Source organism: Corticium candelabrum, chromosome 17, assembly GCF_963422355.1.
Source record: "Corticium candelabrum chromosome 17, ooCorCand1.1, whole genome shotgun sequence".
Taxonomy (NCBI): domain Eukaryota; kingdom Metazoa; phylum Porifera; class Homoscleromorpha; order Homosclerophorida; family Plakinidae; genus Corticium; species Corticium candelabrum.
This window is the reverse complement of record NC_085101.1, coordinates 109,906-128,811: the sequence shown is the minus strand read 5'-3', so window position 1 is coordinate 128,811 and position 18,906 is coordinate 109,906. Positions and strand designations below refer to the sequence as shown.

General features: G+C 41.6%; 1 protein-coding gene across 1 annotated transcript; it reads left to right on the top strand.

The window, feature by feature from the left end:
- The first annotated feature begins 1,172 nt into the window (after positions 1-1,172).
- On the top strand, positions 1,173-5,301 carry LOC134192715 (uncharacterized). The gene is made up of 4 exons (XM_062661465.1): positions 1,173-1,424; positions 1,487-1,510; positions 1,571-1,653; positions 4,825-5,301. The coding sequence occupies exons 1-4, from the start codon at positions 1,392-1,394 to the stop codon at positions 5,033-5,035; spliced, it is 351 nt and encodes a 116-aa protein (XP_062517449.1). The 5' UTR covers positions 1,173-1,391; the 3' UTR covers positions 5,036-5,301.
- Positions 5,302-18,906: the final 13,605 nt, after the last annotated feature.

Sequence of the window (18,906 nt, the reverse complement as noted above, 5' to 3'; positions counted from 1 at the left end):
GCATGTGCTCATAGAATGTAGGGTATTGCAGAGTAATTTCGGATTACTTTTACTTCTCTGTGGACTTCCCAATTAAAGCTAAATTATCAGCATACATGGCAGCTTTCATGACACCAGTTCCTTGAGCTTTGACTCTGTAATTGATGTAGAGACTTTCCTCTTTTCTGTATTCAATTTCTACTTTGCCAACTTTAGCTTTGTGTAGTGCTTCCCGTACAATCTTGTCCATGACAAGATTAGATAATACAGGAGACATAACACAATCCTGACGTACACCAGTTGTAAATTCAAATTTTGAGAACTTCTCACCTCTAGATATGACAACACAATGTGTTCCATCGTGAATGTCAACAATCAATTGTACAGCTTGTTCCTGGATGCCTCTCTCTTTCAAGAGTTGTCTGAGAACATCTCTAGGTACGGAGTCAAAAGCTTTTTCCAGATCAACAAAACAAATATGGACAGTAGACTCATGTTCAATGGACTTCTCAATTAACTGGCGAACCAATCATATTTGATCAATTGTTTCTCTACCCGAACAAAAACCACATTGGGCTTTTAGTAGTAGAGGTTCAACTGACTCTTTAAGTCGTTTCGGAAGGATATTTGCTAATACGCACACACACACACACACACACACACACACACACACACACACACACACACACACACACACACACACACACACACACACACACACACACATACACACCACACACACACACACACACACACACACACACACACACACACACACACACACACATCACACACACACACACACACACACACACACACACACACACACACACACACATGCACGCGTGTGCGCGCACACACACACGCACTCACACACATTTTTCTTTCTTTTTCGTTACTCAATGAGTTCACAACTTCCATTTAGCAGTTGTTTACAGTTTGTCTTTGATGAGCACGCCCATGTGCAAAGAGTCCAATTCTGGAACGACATACTCGATGACAGATATTACAAACTTTCTTTGTACCAGTAGTCAAGTTTTGAGGTATATAGTTGTGCCGCATTAGTCTCTTTTCTTCAATTTTGTCAATTCTACCTTCCTTGTAGCGGTCTAAACCTAATCTCATATTTTTCTTCCACATTAAACAGTCACATGCTATTGTTTCCCAATATTTGTGATCGATATCGATGTTCTGTAGATTGTGTATTAAGTGTCTTTGAACCTCAACTTCTGACTACCAGCTTTTCTTGGTGCATCTAACAACTGACTGTATAGCACTTGTTTTGGTAAACGTCTCTCATCCATTCTTGCAACATGACGTACCCACTTTAGTTGCTGTCGAGTCAACATGTATTCAATTCCTGTTATTTCAGCTCTTTGCAGAACTTCTATGTTTGTCACTCTTTCTGACCAATGAATTTTCAGTATTCAACGCAGACAGCGAAGGTGAAATTTTCTATATCCCGAATATTTCTTCTATATAGCGTCCACATTTGTGATCCATACAGAAGAGTTGCAAGAACGACTGCTTTGTAAACTTTGATTTTAGTCTTTATTCTTATTCCTTGTTGACTGCATAATCTTGATTGAAGTGCTCCATACGCTTTATTCCTTTTTGCAAATGTGCAGCAATGTCCTTATCAACACTGCAATCCTCTGAAAGAATACTGTCAAGGTAAGAGAAAGAAGATACCCTCTTTAGTGCTTCACCATTCACCAAAATGTCTTTGCCAGCATTTGCTGTACCAGGAATTGGCTGAAACATGTACTCCATTTTCTTGATATTTATTTGCAATCCAAAACTGATAGCTGCTTTTGCGAACGAGTTTACAATTTCTTGCATACCATCTGCAGAATGTGCTACCAGAGCACAGTCATGTGCAAAGAGCAGATCCCTTGATTTTGTGGTTAAAGTTTTAGATTTTGTCATAAATCTGTGAAGATTGAATAAACCACCATCCATACGATATTGAATTGATACTCCTATTTTCAGCTCGACCATTCATTTCATTTAGCATTGCAACAACAAACAGAGCAAACAGAGTTGGTGCTAATACACAGCCCTGCTTTACTCTGTTTGCACAACAAAGCTTTCTGATTTTTTGCCTTCAGATATGACTTCTGCATTCATTACTTCATGTAGATGTCTGACTAGATTTACAAATTTGGGCGGGCAGCCCACTTTTGTCAAGATTTTCCACATTGCCTCTCGATTAACTGAATCAAAAGCTTTTGTGAAATCTATAAAGGCCACGTACAGTGGTTTATGTTGCTCCTTGCATTTTTCTTGTAACTGTCTCAGGGTAAATGCCATGTCCATGGTGCTTCTTCTTTTGCGGAAGCCACATTGGGACTCAGAAAGAGTTTCTTCTGCTATTGACTCTACCAGTCTATTCAAGAGAATTCTTGATAAGACTTTACCAGCAGTGGACAATAATGAGATTCCACGCCAGTTTCCACAGTCACTTTTGTCACTTTTTTCTAGTAGGTTGTTATTATTTGGGCATCTTTCAGGTCCTTTGGTACAATTTCTGTATCCCAAATGTGTGAGATGACCTTGACAATTTCCTCTGTAAAAATATCACCTCCTCTTTGATAAAACTCGGCTGAAAGACCATCGAGACCAGCAAATTTTCTAACACACACACACGCACACACACACACACACACACACACACACACACACACACACACACACACACACACACACAGACAACTCTAGATTTATACATGGGCTATGTCTGCTTTCTGTTGATGGGAAACTACCCTTTACTGTGATTGTTGAATGGTACTGCGTGAAAAGTTGGTTCTTCTGACATTCCAGGTAACCAATTTGTATGATGAATCATAGAAGAATGGCTCTGTGCCATGATGTCTGGTTTAACCAAGTACACTGTTTTGGAGTACAATTTGGACTCTGGCGTACTGTCTCAGCTCTAGCTTGGAAGCAAGCAGTACGAATATATTTCTAAGTATTTTGTTGAGGCCACATTTGGAGTTAGCAGTATTGCTATAGTTTAGCTGGAGATACCAGACAATACTATATATACCAGACTTTGATTGACTGACATGGTGGGGAAGTTGCTCTTTGCATTGTGCCATTCTGCAAATGTCATCTTCAGCAGTGTTGGGGTGTATTGGCAAGTGTTTCCTCTTATATCACTTTTATCTCCTGGCAAGAGCATTGCTGAACTTACAAACTTGAGGAGGCTAGCTGCTTGTGTTTTAACCTTTGTGAGACCTTTTGTCTGAAAGGTCACACCTACTAATATTGGTAGCCTCCCCAGTCCCATGCGTTACCGATGCCACTGCTCCTGGTCTGCTGATTTATGGGCTTGTACAATTTGAATTGCTTTCTCAAGTGTAAGGTCTGTTTTGCCGACAACTGTGGTGGATTATATACCTTTCATAATCTGCCCACAGACCAATTGTTGGTCACCAAATGAATTTGATCATGGAGTATAGTGTTTATATCTCAAGTGCAACAACAGCAGAAGTACTTTTTCTTAGATAACTTTCTTTTAGGGTGCATTCGAATACTAGTTCTAGAACTGGAATTGGTAGGGAGAGCAAAGTTCCATAGCGTTCGATTGGTAGTTGTTGCAGTTCTGCTTAGTGAACTGGAATTGTTGGAACTGTCACGCCCTAAATGCAAGAATTCTCCGGAGGCTGTTGAAAGGAAATGGTGGGTACAGATACTGAGGCCATTGTGGACCGTCTTGTTGGCTGTAATGAACACTTGTGACAACCATCGGCTTGGCAAACACCAGAAAAAGCAACATTTGGAACTGATTGCAGTGACCTTCTTGGTGAGCAGCTCCAAAACACCGAAAGCAAAAGTACTCTTCAAACAGACTACAAGAATTGGAGTAGAAACGCCATTCCACTTCTTATTGACGCTTGCCATGATATCGGGGTCATTGCGCATGCTCAACTTGCTGACAGTTCTAAGTGTTCATTTGCTAGCAAGAGGTCCAACAGTTTTGACAGTTCCAGTTATAGAACTAGAACTAGTATTCGAACGCACTCTTAGTTTAAGGAAACTAATTGTGATTATGGTTATTTGACACATTATTGCCAAGTTTAAGGATGAATGTACTGGAGATTTAGAGTTATCTTTACTGAAACAAGAAGAAATCGATATAAAGAAGACCAAAATTTAGTCATGCCCCCTATATCAGATCATTTTCTCATCTTATAGTTGACTTCGTAAAAACTAAGTACTTCAGCAGTGACTAAGTGTGATACTGTTGTACAGTTGTACAGTACTGCTTTATTGAAGATTTATCATTGTCTAAGGCTTTTCCTGGTTGTGTAAAAATGTGGCACTTCAGCAGTCTTTGAATGTGAAGCAGCTGACATGGGATACTGTTGTGCTGTAACACAGTAAGTAGAATCTTTTAACATAGATTGAGTCTCCATTACGTTATCAATTTTTTTGCTATTCACAATTTCCCAATGCTGCTGGAAGGGCTCTATGAAACTGTGCCTCCTACTAAAGTGCTATCCAAAGGAATCATTATTTGTAATTGATAATTGTTTTAAGGGGCGTCTTAAATGTATTGTCCTTTATGGTATGATTCAAACATTTCTATAAGAATGAGGGGAGATGTAAGGATTGCAAGTGTTACATGTAGCAATGAAATCATTGAGTCTTTTCAACCCACACTTTTAACTTAGTTTTCACTGTTGTCCACTGGGTTGGAAAGACTTATGCTGCTATGCAAAACTTGTTTCTATTGTTTTTTACAATTCCTGCGTCTTCCCTCATTTATACTGAAAATGTTTTTAACTAATTCAAATACATAAAGAGTAGTCATTCTTTTGCCATTTTGTTTGTTTGTAGGTTGCTGTCCTTTTCTGAGTTCAATATGTGGCATCTAATACAGCTAACGTTTTTGTTAAATCGTATCCAAATGAGCTATTTCAACCAGTGCCGTTTTATTCTTGAGTTTGTAACTTGCTCACATCATGCGTCTTTTGAAATGTATCTCACTGCATGGACCACACAGGTCTCATTGCATGTAAAGACTGGAGGAGCTGGTGTTTTGACCTAGGAAACATGGTTTGGATGAAGAAATGCGTGCTAGACTTGACAAATTTCAATTTTAACTTATCGAGGAAGGAGAGCGATGTGCACAAGCAAGCATCAATGTTGGACAACTCAGTACTCTCTAACTATATGATATATGTAAAATATATTGTGATAACCTTCTTTGGACTATAATATACGGTAATACGTTGTTGAGTGAAAGATTGAAAGTTGTAATGTCAGTATCTTAATTGTCTCGATTTTTAGAAACGAGAGTATATGTCATTTGCTAGTCAGGATGTGGTATTGATTGCATGCACAGAACAAAACCACAGCCCAGGTTGCATCATAGGGGTTTATTGCATTGAATTGAATTAACACCCTCTGCTCCGCTCTTTTGCTTCTTTTACACTTACAGAGAGGAGAGATAGCTAGCAGATGTGCTTTTCTTGTGTAATTGCGTAGGTTCATCGTTGAATGTTCACACCCGATCACAATGACGCGCGCTAGGCAGTGAGTGTAAATTGGTTTCTGTGAGCCGGATCAGTGAGTGCGGTGTTCACTTTTAGGCGAGGCGTTCACCTTCCAGCAGCAGCAGCAGCAGCAGCAGGTGTACAGTCAATACAACAATTTCATCATCGTCTTAGATAACAATGAGCTATTTGTCTAGGATCGGAACCGATTAGTATGATTAGATTTGGGCGGTTTGTGTCTTTGACCTTGTCGTTGCTGCTAGCGAGCATTGCAATCACTGTGGAAGCATACAACTTGGACACAGATGAGCCAATGGTGCGGCAAGGTTTCAACGGAGAGGGGGCTTTATTTGGTTACAGCGTGGCACAATTGAAGGATTCTGCTGGGCATTGGTAATCTACGCATTATTCATTTAGAGGTGTGTTTTTGCATGCTTGTACTTGTAGGCTTGAGTAGATACGCTTAGTCCATTAGAACGCTTTCGTAGAACTTGTTGGACGTGGCCACGGATCTTTCTATGTGCAACGAGGAACTTCTCACGTGCTTAATTAATTCCGTTCACGCCAGTCCTTTTCGGTACAATAACATATCTCGTAGTGCGACCACACGTAGACAGAAAAAAGGCTAGTCTCGTTATCTCATGCGCGAATAGGCTCCTCGGTCGCTGCGCCGATCTGGGCCAAATTTATCTGTTGTACGATCTATTGCACTATGATACTTTTGGCCCTCGTCCTGCGCTTCTTCGACCTTCTTGCTCGCCGATCGACCGCGCCTCCGCTCCCACGACGAAATCACTAAAAATTTGTCCTGTTGGTAGTCGGCAGCGGACAGACAGAGGTCCTTGCTGGCTTTCACCTGTAGGCGCTAACCATCGCGGACCTGGTCGAATGTTAGTACTAGGCTTAGAAGCTCTCGTAGTCTCGCGCAGCCAGACCCTTACCCCGCCCTCATGCCGCGCGTGGAGAAGGGTCTAATAAGGTTCTTTGATCTTGCCATGTTGCCGCATCACCGAATTCCGGTGAACTAAAGACACTATAAATGTTACTAGTTGTATGGTATCCGCAGGCGCCTCGCGTTTGTGAGTAACACGTCCAATGAAGTTTTCAGACAGTCTACTGAAACGCCGAGTCCTAGCTGGACAATATGTATTTGTTGAAAGCCTAGCTGTCATGGACGTAAACATGCAAACTTTCTAGTAGTTTAGATTACGTATATAGGCTTGTTATAGGTAGTTGTCGTTTTGCGATCGATCGTAATCAAGACAATTGAAATGTACAGTATCTAAGTATGCACTCAGTTCCGTTGTAACGACAGTGGTATGGTATTTACTGACATTGAAATTGATATCCGCAAACATTGACTATCAACAGTGTTAGATGTAGCACAGTGTAGTAAAGGATTGAGTGTAGTATGGGAGGTATGAATAGTTGACTGTAGGTGGCATTCAACTCCTGAAGGTGTTTGTTAGTTGTCAAGTACACACAATCCCTAGCTACAATAGAAAAGGATGGGGCGACGGAAATTCATGAAGCATTTTCTTCATCGTTTGGTCACTTGCACGAATCGTTGCTAGACTCATCTGTAGTTGGACACGGAAACTATTTTTTAGGGTAGGTCCTATCATGAAACGTAGTCGTGGGGAGGAGAAATTTGAGATTTTGTGTACACACACACACACACACACACACACACACACACACACACACACACACACACACACACACACACACACACACACCAAAAGCTTGATGGAGAGCCATATAGGACCACGCCCTTTCTGTTGTGCGACCGGGATTAGAAGCCTCGCTATGCTCGGCAATAAAGAGGCAAGATAATGTGACCACTTCTCATGCCAGTCATTGCATGCTGGGTGTCTACAGGATGTCTGCAAGAAACATGCAGAGCACTAGTACGTCGCCACACAGCCTAGCATCTAGTTTCTCACTGGACTAGCCTACTTACTAGCCGAACATGTATGTGCTCGTCACCACATGCACCAGCATCGCAAAGTGAAAATCAATGACTGCAAAGGGTGCACGCGTACACCATTTCGACGACGTTTCGTGACAAAAACTCACCTCACGATGGCTGTCCAATGGTAAGGTTATGAAACGTTATTCGTGGCTTGCTTAGAGTTGAAGATAACATCGATGATTACATCCCGTAGATACCCAGCATCCAACCACTGGCATGAGAAGGGGTAATATTATCTTGCCTCGTTGTAACATTTATAAGGTCTGTAGTTTACTGGAACGCTGATGCGGCAACATGGCAAGATCAAGGAACCTCGCCAGTCCCTTCTCCCCGTGAGGCATGAGGGCGAGGTAAGGGTCTGGCTACGCGAGACTAGTCTTTGCTGTGTTGGTCACAGGGGCGTAGAGTGACCTCTAGAAATGGGAGACTCAACTTGATGATGCCACGGGCATGCCCACTTGTATAGGCATGCCCACTTATATAGGCATGCCCACTTCTATTGGCTTCTATTTGACTGATATGGAGGGCACGCCCACTTCTATTGGCTTCTATTTGACTGATATGGAGAATCAGTGGCATATCCAGACTGGAAAAAGAGTGGTGTATATACTATGTACAGCTTTGGTCCTCACACGTATTTACAGTCCACAATTTTTGTGATCACGCAATGATGGGACTATAGCCCGGTCTAGTCTATGCCACACTTCACCCCTGTTGGTCATGCTGGTACTTCTGCTTGGCTTGTATTGACCTCGCCTCAGCTGAGAGATCAGGGTGGATGTGATCCAGCAACGTTTCAAGTTTCAGCCCTAACAGCGATTCCACCAGTGTCACTCCCGTTGTGGTGTGTGGCGTGTTTTGGTAGGCCATCAGGAACTTTTGCAGTTTTTCTTCTAACTTTTCTCTCTTTATCTTCTTCATTCCCTCCTTAACTGTTTGTACTCCTTGCTTTGCCAGTCCATATTGGAGGCTGGGTGTAGAGGACTGTTTGGTATGAGTGATGCCATTAGTCATGCAAAACGATTCAAACTCTGCACTCGTGAAACAACTGCCTGTTATCTGAGACAATCCACTCCGGAATTCCATGTATAGCTATTGAGGCTAGGCTCTAACTTTATTGATAGTGGCTTGGCTGATGGCTGCCCTGACTATGTGTACGTCCATCCATTTGAACATGGTATCAATAATTACTAAAACTGTCTTTCCAATGAACAGCCCGGCGTAATCTATATATGGAGCCATGTCCACGGCTTTTGTGGTCGTCCCCGTGGTAGTAATGGGGCTCTCATTGGTGACCTCCTTGTTTCTTGATATGTCGGTCATGCCTTGGTCATTCATTCTATGGCTGTGTCCACTCCAGGCCACCACAGGAAACTCCTCGCCAGGGCTTTGGTCTGGCAGACCCCAAGATGCCCTTCATGTAGTGTATCCAGTAGCCTTGTTCTTCCCTTTGTGGGTATCACCACGCAATGTCTCCACAATATACATCCTTGCTGTAACGTTAGTTCCCCTTGTCTCTGCCACAGAGCAGGCAGTTCTGCAAACCGGAAGTCCTCCTGTCTCCTTGGTGACTAGCATGGCCAACCTGTATCCAGTGTCATACCTGAGAAAAACAGGGATCTCGAGATGTCATGTTTGTAATCTGTTGGCTGTATCTGGCGAAGCATCCAATTGTTGTTGTTTGGTTAGAAATGATTTTTCCAGATATTTCTGCCGGTAGTCTGGTGGTCGTTACCAGTAAGCGGCTCAATACATCCGCATTGCTGTGTTTAGACCCTTCTTGGTATTGCAGATTATACTGGTATGCTGCCAGTTTCAATGCGTAACGCTGCATCCTTGATGATGCCATCGCTGGAATACCTTCTTCTGCCTTGAGTGTTTAAACCCAACAGTGGTTTGTGATCTGTGAGCAATGTGATGTGTTCCTGCCGAATATACTTGTGGAGCTTTTGATACCAAATACCAGGGCTAACTTTTTTTGGCAATCTGCGAATATTTCTTCTCAGTGGCATTCAGTGAGCACGAGGCCAAATGCAATTGGGCATGCGCTCGATCCCGTCCTCCATTTTGTGACAATACACTTCCCAACCATATGGTGAGGCATCACAAGCCAACACCAGGTGCTTGACCAGATCATAGTAAGCCAATACTCTTGTAGATATCAACTTTTGGTTTGCTTCTTCAAAGGCCTTGCTCTGCTTTTTATTCCATTCCCATTTCGCCCTCTGCGAACTAACTGATATAAGGGTGCTAAGATGTTGGCAAGATTAGGCATGAATCGGTTATAGTAGTTGATTAGAAAGCTTCAGAGTTCTGTCACATCTTTGGTTTCGGCGTTTCCTTCACCAATTTGGCCTTGATGGGATCTGGATGCAGTCCTTGTGTCATCAATGATGTATCCCAAGTAGGTGACTGATCTGGTCATAAAGGTGCACTTCTCTCTTTAATCGGAAACTCGCCTCTTCCAGCCTGCTCAGCACGTTATCCAGAACATGCCTATGCTCTTGCTCTGACTGTCGCCACTAGAGCAAGTATAAAACATTTTGTGAAAATGATGGATATATGTAGACAGTAGAGATGGGTATGTACTTATTCATGCTCATCTCCTACATCACAATCGAGTACTGTAAGTGTCACACATGAATGTTGCGTTTTAGATTGAAACTGCCGCAAGCAATTAATTTGGGTAAAAAGATTGTGATGTAAGAGATGAGCATGAATAAGTACATACCCATTCTTACATATCCATCATTTTCTCAAAATGTTTTTATACTTGTTTCATTCATTTTTTAGTTACGTATATGAAGTGGTTTTTGTCTCGCTCCAATCTGTGTTGCTACTGTGAGTAGATGTGTGTACATGGTTGAAGATGGAAATGACGTGTGCAGCTTGATCTAACAATATTGATTGCATCAATAAACAGCTCCCATCTTTACACTCGATTAGCAGCTGGCGGATGTACAGAACAACATTGATTGCTTCAATAAACAACTCATCTTTACACTCCAAACATACATGCTCACGGAGACAGCACACTGTGGAAGTGGCAGCTAATGTCCCAAACCGTAGTTTCCACCAGCTAATACAAACCTGCCAACCTAGCTGAATTAAAATGCGTGAGTTTGCAGGAAACTACGCAGTGGAATGCGGAAGTTTAGAAGTTTTTGACATGCCTACAATAGCATTAATATATAAATTTTATATTGTAATAACTGTTAAATAATGTATAAATAAATATATAATTATTAAAATTTAATATTTACATGCTCGGTTGGAGTAGAAGCCATTAATTAATTAATTAATTAATTACAGTATACCTAATTAAACAAGCAAAGTCCAACAAATGTAAAACACAGAACTTGTACATACTACTGCCTGTCAAAATGTTAGTCTAGATTAATTGAATATGAGACCAAGGTATATACACATTCTCGCAGCCAGTTGGAATGTTCTAGATTCTATTGTTTGCGGCCTTCTTCGATTGCTTTTCCAGCAATACAACTCCTTGGTAGTCTAGGATAGCCAGCCCTTCCCCCTTTCCACTTCCGGACAGTTTTGCCTGACCGACTCCTTCTATGTCAGTATTGTGAACAAGTATGTATGGAATTAAAGGGTAACTGCAACGCAAAAATCAAAAATTCTTTTCTGTTGGAAATTGATAGTTTTAGTTGCATACATAAAAGAAAAAATAGTTTTAGATTTTTAAGTTAAGTCTTCGCTGAGATATAGCAGGTCAAAGTTGCTTCTGGTTCTTCAAGTTCTGGTAATGTGTTATAATGGGCGTGGTGTAGTGTGACGTCACAGAGGGGAGGCTCCACTCTAGCGTGTATTGTAAACAAAGGAATCTTTGGCGAAAGAATGGTTCAGTGTTGTGTGACTGCAGGATGCACCAATTTGTGCAAGTCATACGCAATCGTGTTTCGATTTCTGAACATCCCCAAGCTAGGAAAAGAGTGGGAATCGCAAATACGGAGGACAATTACAGAGACGTTTGTGTCGTCCGGTCGACTACTACTGAGTACGACACGTCCTACTGAGTGGACAGGAGTTTGTACACTTTTAGCCTGATTGCTTCGTGATACGTACAACCAGGTCTATTCAAGAGCTTAGAGTATGCATTGTAGAAGAGCAAAATTGAGGCCACCATTTTCCAACTACCTGCTTCCACACTTCAAGGTCACAGCACTCTGGAACCTTTGCAAAAGACAAGGAGAGCCATATTTGAGAAGCGGGAGGGTAAGGAACACTCTCGTGCAGGACTAAAGGTACTGCAAATGGCTAGGAGAGGTCAGACTCTTCATGACCATAGATAGACTCACCTCTTGATCATCACGTGTAGTGAATGCAGTCGTATGTGGTACAGTATACTGTACAGTGAAGTCAAACCTTGTGTCAGCGTGAATTCAACTTACGAACTTTGACTTATTTTGTTCTCTTTCTCACAGCAATAGAGTTTTGCATGAATTCACCAGTACACTGTGCCACTATTGTTGCTAGTATTCAACATTATTATCGCATCACTATTTGAGACAACTTCGAATACATTTCGACCACACACGCACTCCACACGAGTACCTATTCGTCATCTCACAGCGACCGCAGCTGCACCTGTGATGGTTGTTTACTTACCCGGATGTGCATCGATTACGTTTGCTACTCTTACTTCTACTTGCAATGATGACAGGCTATCGGGTAGCCTGTCCTCTTCCTTATCCGCTTCCAAGGCTGCAGGTGATCTCAAAGCTTCAGAGACACTGTTGCTGAACTCAAACCTGTGTGTTCTAATCACTATATAATGGCTCTCAGCAGATCTTCTTCATCCTGCGATTCATGCAATGACAGAACGTTATCATCATGTAAAAACCTCCAGAGAGTTCTTCAGAAGACTCGCTGTTGCTGCCATCGCCTCTACCGTAGCAGCATTGTCTTGGATATGAAGAGGTAGTCATTTTTACAGGCTGCTGACTATACAGACGCACGCGCGTCTCTCCTCTGTGATGTCACACTACACCACGCCCGTTATAACACATTACTGGAACTTGAAGAACCGGAAGCAACTTTGACCTGCTATATCTCAGTGAAGACTTAACTTAAAAATTTAAAACTATTTTTCCTGTCATGTATGCAACTAGAACTATCAATTTTCGACACAAAAGAATTTTTTATTTTTGCGGTGCAGTTATCCTTTAAGAGCTGGATGGAGAGAGGGGCTGACACATAGACATTGATATCCAGATATCAAGTATGAACAGGCACACCCACTAATGGTCAGAATGCAAGAGGTTTGATACCCAATGCGAGTAGGTGGGAGAAGGGTCCTAAATGCAGAAGTCTCTCCAATGTGGGAGAGTTGGCAGCCCTGCTAATAATAGGTATATCATTGCTACAAACGTGACCGGAACAACATGGTGTTGAGTAGAAACCCTATGTTGAATTGCGTAGCAGCAGTTGACTGATACTGGGTGGACTTCGCACAGTTGTAGCTGTTGGGTCAGTGCAATTTCTTGGACAAGAGCGAATCGTTTGGTATGACTCTCGTTGTTGTAGCTGCTTCGGCTGATAAAAGTGAATGTGAAGGAATAAATCATCTTTTTTACTTGCTGATATACGGTTTCTGAGATGTTCAGTGTCAGTGTTAGTAGTCTGACTCTGAGATTTTTTGCTGAGTTATAAGAAATCTGGATAGCACGTATTTGGATACTTTGTATGGGTGGCTATTTTAGAATCGTCGCATCCCTACATAGAGAGTGCTCATTCAGGTAGTTAGTTGTTTGTGGCATTCCCTTCAGCACTTCTTCCAGTACTCTCTGGAATATACTTGGAGCTGATGCAATACTGAATTGCAATCGCGTGTACTCGTAGAGTCCGTGATCGTGAGATGTTGATGGTGGTATATTTCCTTGAACCGTTATCCAGTGGTACTTGATTATACGCTTGGCTTAAGTCAAACTTTGAGATGTACTTCCCCCTGAAAGGGTTGCCAATAACTCTTCCACACTCGGAATTGGATAGGTATCACACTGGGCTACCCTGTTGTTGGTCTGTTTGAAGTCTCCACAGATCCTGATTGGCTTTTCCAGCTTCATTATCAGAACTATAGGTGTCGCCCATTCAGACTGAGTAGCAGGGGTGATAATGCCGTCAGTTTCCTATCGTTTTCGCTGATCCTTGACCCATTCTTTCCAAGAATAAGGTATACTTCCGGCTTTGCAAAACTTGGGGCTAACTGCTGCATCTACTACAATGTTTGCCTCTGGTCCCATTGATGAACAAGGACTGCATCCAGATCCTATCAAGGTCAAATCAGTGAAGGAATTAAGCACTGGAAGCAAAAGATATGACACATTTGCAGCCACTTCTGTTGTTCTCAGCGATTCACAAAACATTGAGGATGTGATGATTTGTCTACAGATGCTGCAACAAGACAGCAAAACAAGTGTGACTTCTCTCTGCTGCAGTATCTAATAAAATGCACTACAAATTGCCCAGGACGAAAGCAACTGACAAGAGCACACTTCAAAATCTCTCAAAAGATGTACTGATGTGATAGTCGGACTTTTCTTACGGTATCATCTATCGATATAGCTATTGGCATAGCACCACGCCTCTATCGAGTAGCAAGTGCACCCTACATTGTTAGGAAGAGACTAGAGACCTGGCCACATTTTTGCGCCTGAGCAGTTGGCTGCCTTTTTGGTTTGAAATCGATTTGAGCTGATTTTCTTGTGTCTTCTTCAGCAATTTTTTTCTATGTTGCGTTTCTAGTTGTAGTAGGAAACTAGATTGTGTTCAGTCTAGTTCTTGGATTCTGTGATGTAATGACCAATGAACCCATCAACGTTCTTAACTTGCTTGGCCATGGCCAAAGAAAACGCCAATCTAAGCTATACTCTCCACAGGTGGCTTCCAATTCAGACATCATTAACATGTCAACAGCTACTCCCAGAATTATGATCAAGACAAGCGTCAAGCTTAATTAAGTAACACGATCTGTCAGATCTACGTTCTTCGCTAAACCGTCTACCTTTTCCTCTACAGACTGAAGGAGTTCTGAGGTCATCTCTTTCTGAGCCGATGAAAACTGTTTCACTGGATCAGCTGTGTCAAAGGGCGCTCGAGGCAGAGCATTCAGATGAATGTATTTTAGTAGGAATAGCTACACAAACCAGCAAAAACAAACAAACAAGTGTGGATGGTTCAATACTGTACCAAATTAAGGGTACCATGACTAAGTCACCATTGCAGAAATTGTAACACAGTTTGAGTTAGTCTTGGCACCTTCAATTTGGTACAGTATTGAACTATCCACACTTGTTTGTTAGCCATTCCTACTAAAATACATTTAGAATGTCTTTGTATCATATTCATTTACTTTTTGCATGAAGAATATCACGTGAATTAGCAGAACCCGCAGGAAGACCAGCCTAATGATTTCTAGGAGGTAATGCATCCAAATGCATACCTGTAGTGTTTGAGCACTTTGGCACCGGCAAGGGGGGGGGGGGGGGAGTTGCAGCTGTCTGCTGAGCACTTTGTCAGCACTTAATTAAGTCCAAAGATCAAGAAGGAAAGAACAACTCTGCTGACTTCAAGACCTACTGGAGATGTCGATGTTCCATTACACTGCAGAAACTCAATACCCGTGTGATCATGAAAAAATTGAACATTGTCCAAGGTGATTCTATTTTAGTGATGACCTCAGGCGTGTCCAGGTGCGCCCACATTAATTACTTAAGTTAAGTTAGAGTTTACCTGACATTTTATGTACAAATCAACAAAATTTTGTAAGCGGAAAACTTTGGTAAGTGTCCAAATTCACCATTTCATAAGCAGCCAACTTTGTAGTGTTGATGAACATACCCACTTTTCTGTGCAGAACATCAACACGAAATCAACAGAATCAAAACAACAGCACCATGCAAAGTATCTGCTAAGCGCCTAGGCATGTGTACATCCTAGCAGTATCTCACCAGGTGTCCAAGTGTGGACATATCAAAACCACAGCACATGCATGCACGCTTAAATATCTGCTATTGCCTAGGCTCACCAGCTAGTTGTCAGTCTGTCTGGCATGCGTGACACATGATGATTATAAGTACACACTATGCGAAGTGTCGCTAAAAACCAAGAGCGGCAAAAATTAGTAAATATTTAACTTTAGCAAATCTGAGATCGCTTATGAAATTTACGAAAGTTATATGCTTACAAAATTTTGTTGATTTACAGTAGTTTGCGTTATCTATCTAATGTCATTGTATGCTAGAAAATTTGATAGCCAATAAAACTATCTATCTATCTAATGAATCATACACGTGGATTGTAATGATAGATTGTGTTACTTATAACTAAGCTTGACTGTTTGTTTGATCTTAATTCTCGAGTAGGTGTTGACATGTTAAATTGTACGTGTCTGACTTGAAAGTTTTAGCCAATTGTGGAGAGTATAGCTTAGCTACATTTAGCTACAAGTTGAGAACCTTGATTCATAGTCATTACATCATAGTAAATAGAATCCAAGAACTACTGAACGTAGTTTTCTACTACAACTAGAAAAGTGACCTAGATAAAAAAAATTGCTGAAGAAGGCACAAGAAAATCAGCTCAAATCGATTTCAAACCGAAAAGAGCCAACTGCTCAGGCACAGAAATGTCTCTGAAACCCAACAATGTAGGGTGCACTTGATACTCGATGGGGGGGGGGGGGCAGTGCTATGTCACGCGATAGAGACCGTTAGATGTTACCGTAAGAAAGTTCTACTATCACATCGGTACATCTTTTAAGAGATTTTTAAAGTGTGCTCTTGTTAGTTGCATTTGTCTCTGGACACTTTGTAGTGCATTATATTAGATACCGCAGCAGAGACAAGTCATGCTTGCTTCGTTGGCTTGTTGCAGCATCTGTAGACAAATCATTGCATCCTAAATGTTTTGTAGATCGATGAGAACAACAAGCGGCTGCGAATGTCAGCAGGCACACCTGCGACCGTTGGAGCACACTTAGCGCCACTTTTAAATTTTTAAATTGGTGGAGGACACGGATTGAGCCACTCACACAAAATTGTGATAGCCGTATTTTCGAACCGATTGTTAAACGAAGAAAAGTGCTTCTGCCCAGGATAGTTTGCAGCAAAGAAACGTAGCCAGTTCAGTCGGAGAAAGCGTGCAGAATGAGAAAACTTGTGTGAAGAAAGTGAGTTGAAATTGTGGTATATTGCAAATACATTTAAAAATAAACCAAACGGTTTTCAACGTTCAAACTTAGCACGCATAGAGAAGAAAAGTGGGAGACTTGAGAGCAATGTTATTCATTTTTTGCAGTAGTGCTTCTGAGCCAAGATAGAAAGGGGGCGTAAATGAGCTTATATATTGACATGCTAGCCATTCCTAGATAGTGACTATGCTCACTATCAATAGCTGCTTACAATTGTGCTTGTAGTGCAAGCCAATGAAGATATATGGCCTTTGTACTTGACTTGCATGCATGTTGAAAATATGAACCAGATGAGGTCTCCATAACTCTATAGTAGTTTGCTAACACTTGTGATTGATTCTTGTTCAATTTGCTGTTGACGTTATACGCATTCAACTGTATTAATGTCATCTACACTGGCTTCGTTGACGTCTTATCACATCAGCTTCCTTTTATTTTACACAAACAGCCAACCGAGAGATTATAATGCTCTCCAATGGACTAGACAACCTCTTTGAATGCTACTTCTTTTTCACCGACACCATGCAATGTTAGTTACAATACTGTAACTGTGTTGCAACAACCATGCAAGTAGACTAGCTATCTGTGTTTAGTTGTGATGTTCTATACATATTTATACACACACACACACACACACACACACACACACACACACACACACACACACACACACACACACACACACACACACAACCATCTTTTCTGACTCAAGCAGCAAGTTATTCAGGTGCAGCATCTGAAGCAGGAGAGATGGAGAAGGACGAACGACATCACTTCGATGTGTCCAGCTCAGGCAGCAGTTTTCATCCATTTGTAGTAATTTTTATCTTCAAAAATAGAAAGAATGGGAGCGAGTGCGCCATTAATAAGAAAGTTCGCCCAATTGTAAAATGTTAGTTGCTTATTTTGATCAATTTTGTGTAATAAACTTAATAACAATTTGAACGGCAGCCTCTCCTGGTGGCTCTTTAACATTTAGTTTTACTAATTCATCACTTATGATGTTAGAATACTAAAATAGTTTGCTTGTACGAAGGACGGGGCATGTATCTACTATATATATTTATTGATATATACAGTCAATAATATTGGTATATATATATATATATATATATATATATATATGTATTGAGTGACACCCATATATTTGTATATAATACAGATAACACAAATAACACATATCTGCCCTAAGGACGGAAGCACAAACAGTCTAAGTCATAATAATTAGGTAGATAGTCACTAATCAGTCTTGAGTTATACTGCCATAAACGAACAGATAACTGTTCATGAAATTGCCTGGAAGCTTGGCCCAGAGACAAGCCAGATGATAGAAGAGACTTCTTTACAATTGATCTTAACACCTCCAGACCATGTGCAGCCCATATTCCGTATGATTCCACCACAAGAGGGTAGAACAAACAGCCATAACTTGAAACGTTAGCAAGATGGCGTTCATCTTTGTCCACTTCCCCAGCCTCAGCAGCAGCACCAGCTTTTATGGCAGCATTAATAAGGTGAGAGGGAGTGAACGAATTCCTCACGGAAATGTCGAAATAAGCAGCCTTGCCTAGGGAAAAGTTGGGATGGAAAACGTCACCTGGTCTTGTCATATAATGAGAGGAACAGCATTGTTCTCGACGTACATTGGAGTTGTGTAAGAGCAACCAGTGGAAGATGACGTCACATAAGGCATCATGTCGCTTAATCCGAAGAGGACCACAGCCAAGAGCACGGTCACCAAAATTGTCCAATTGATGACCACACACACAACGGACTGAGTGTGGGGGTGCTGGAAAAACCGGAATTCCCAAACACAAATGCAAAGAAGTCACAAATTCACGCGGAGACATGGCCAGGCCTAGACTTGAGTTGGAGATTGCCTTCGACCAAGTCCCCGCATGCGAATATGCGACAGCACTGAAACGTGCCTGTTCTCGCAGACTAACAAGGCTGACTTTAATGCTGGATCTCAAAGCATCATCCAGAGCCTTCTGGAAGGAATGTTGTGTAGAAGAAACAGAGGACGAGACAGAACTAGTAGGTGGTAAAAGACTTGCAAGATGTTGCCGGCATTGCACTTCACCTGGAAAAAGGAAGAATGCTGAGTCCAATCATTTTCTTCATGTACCGGCATGAATGCTCAGTCGTTAAGAAACCGGAGAGACAACTGCTGAGAAGAGTTGCAGCTGCCAACGAAAGCTGCAGATGAAGATCTAGAGGCCTCACGAAGACCTAGA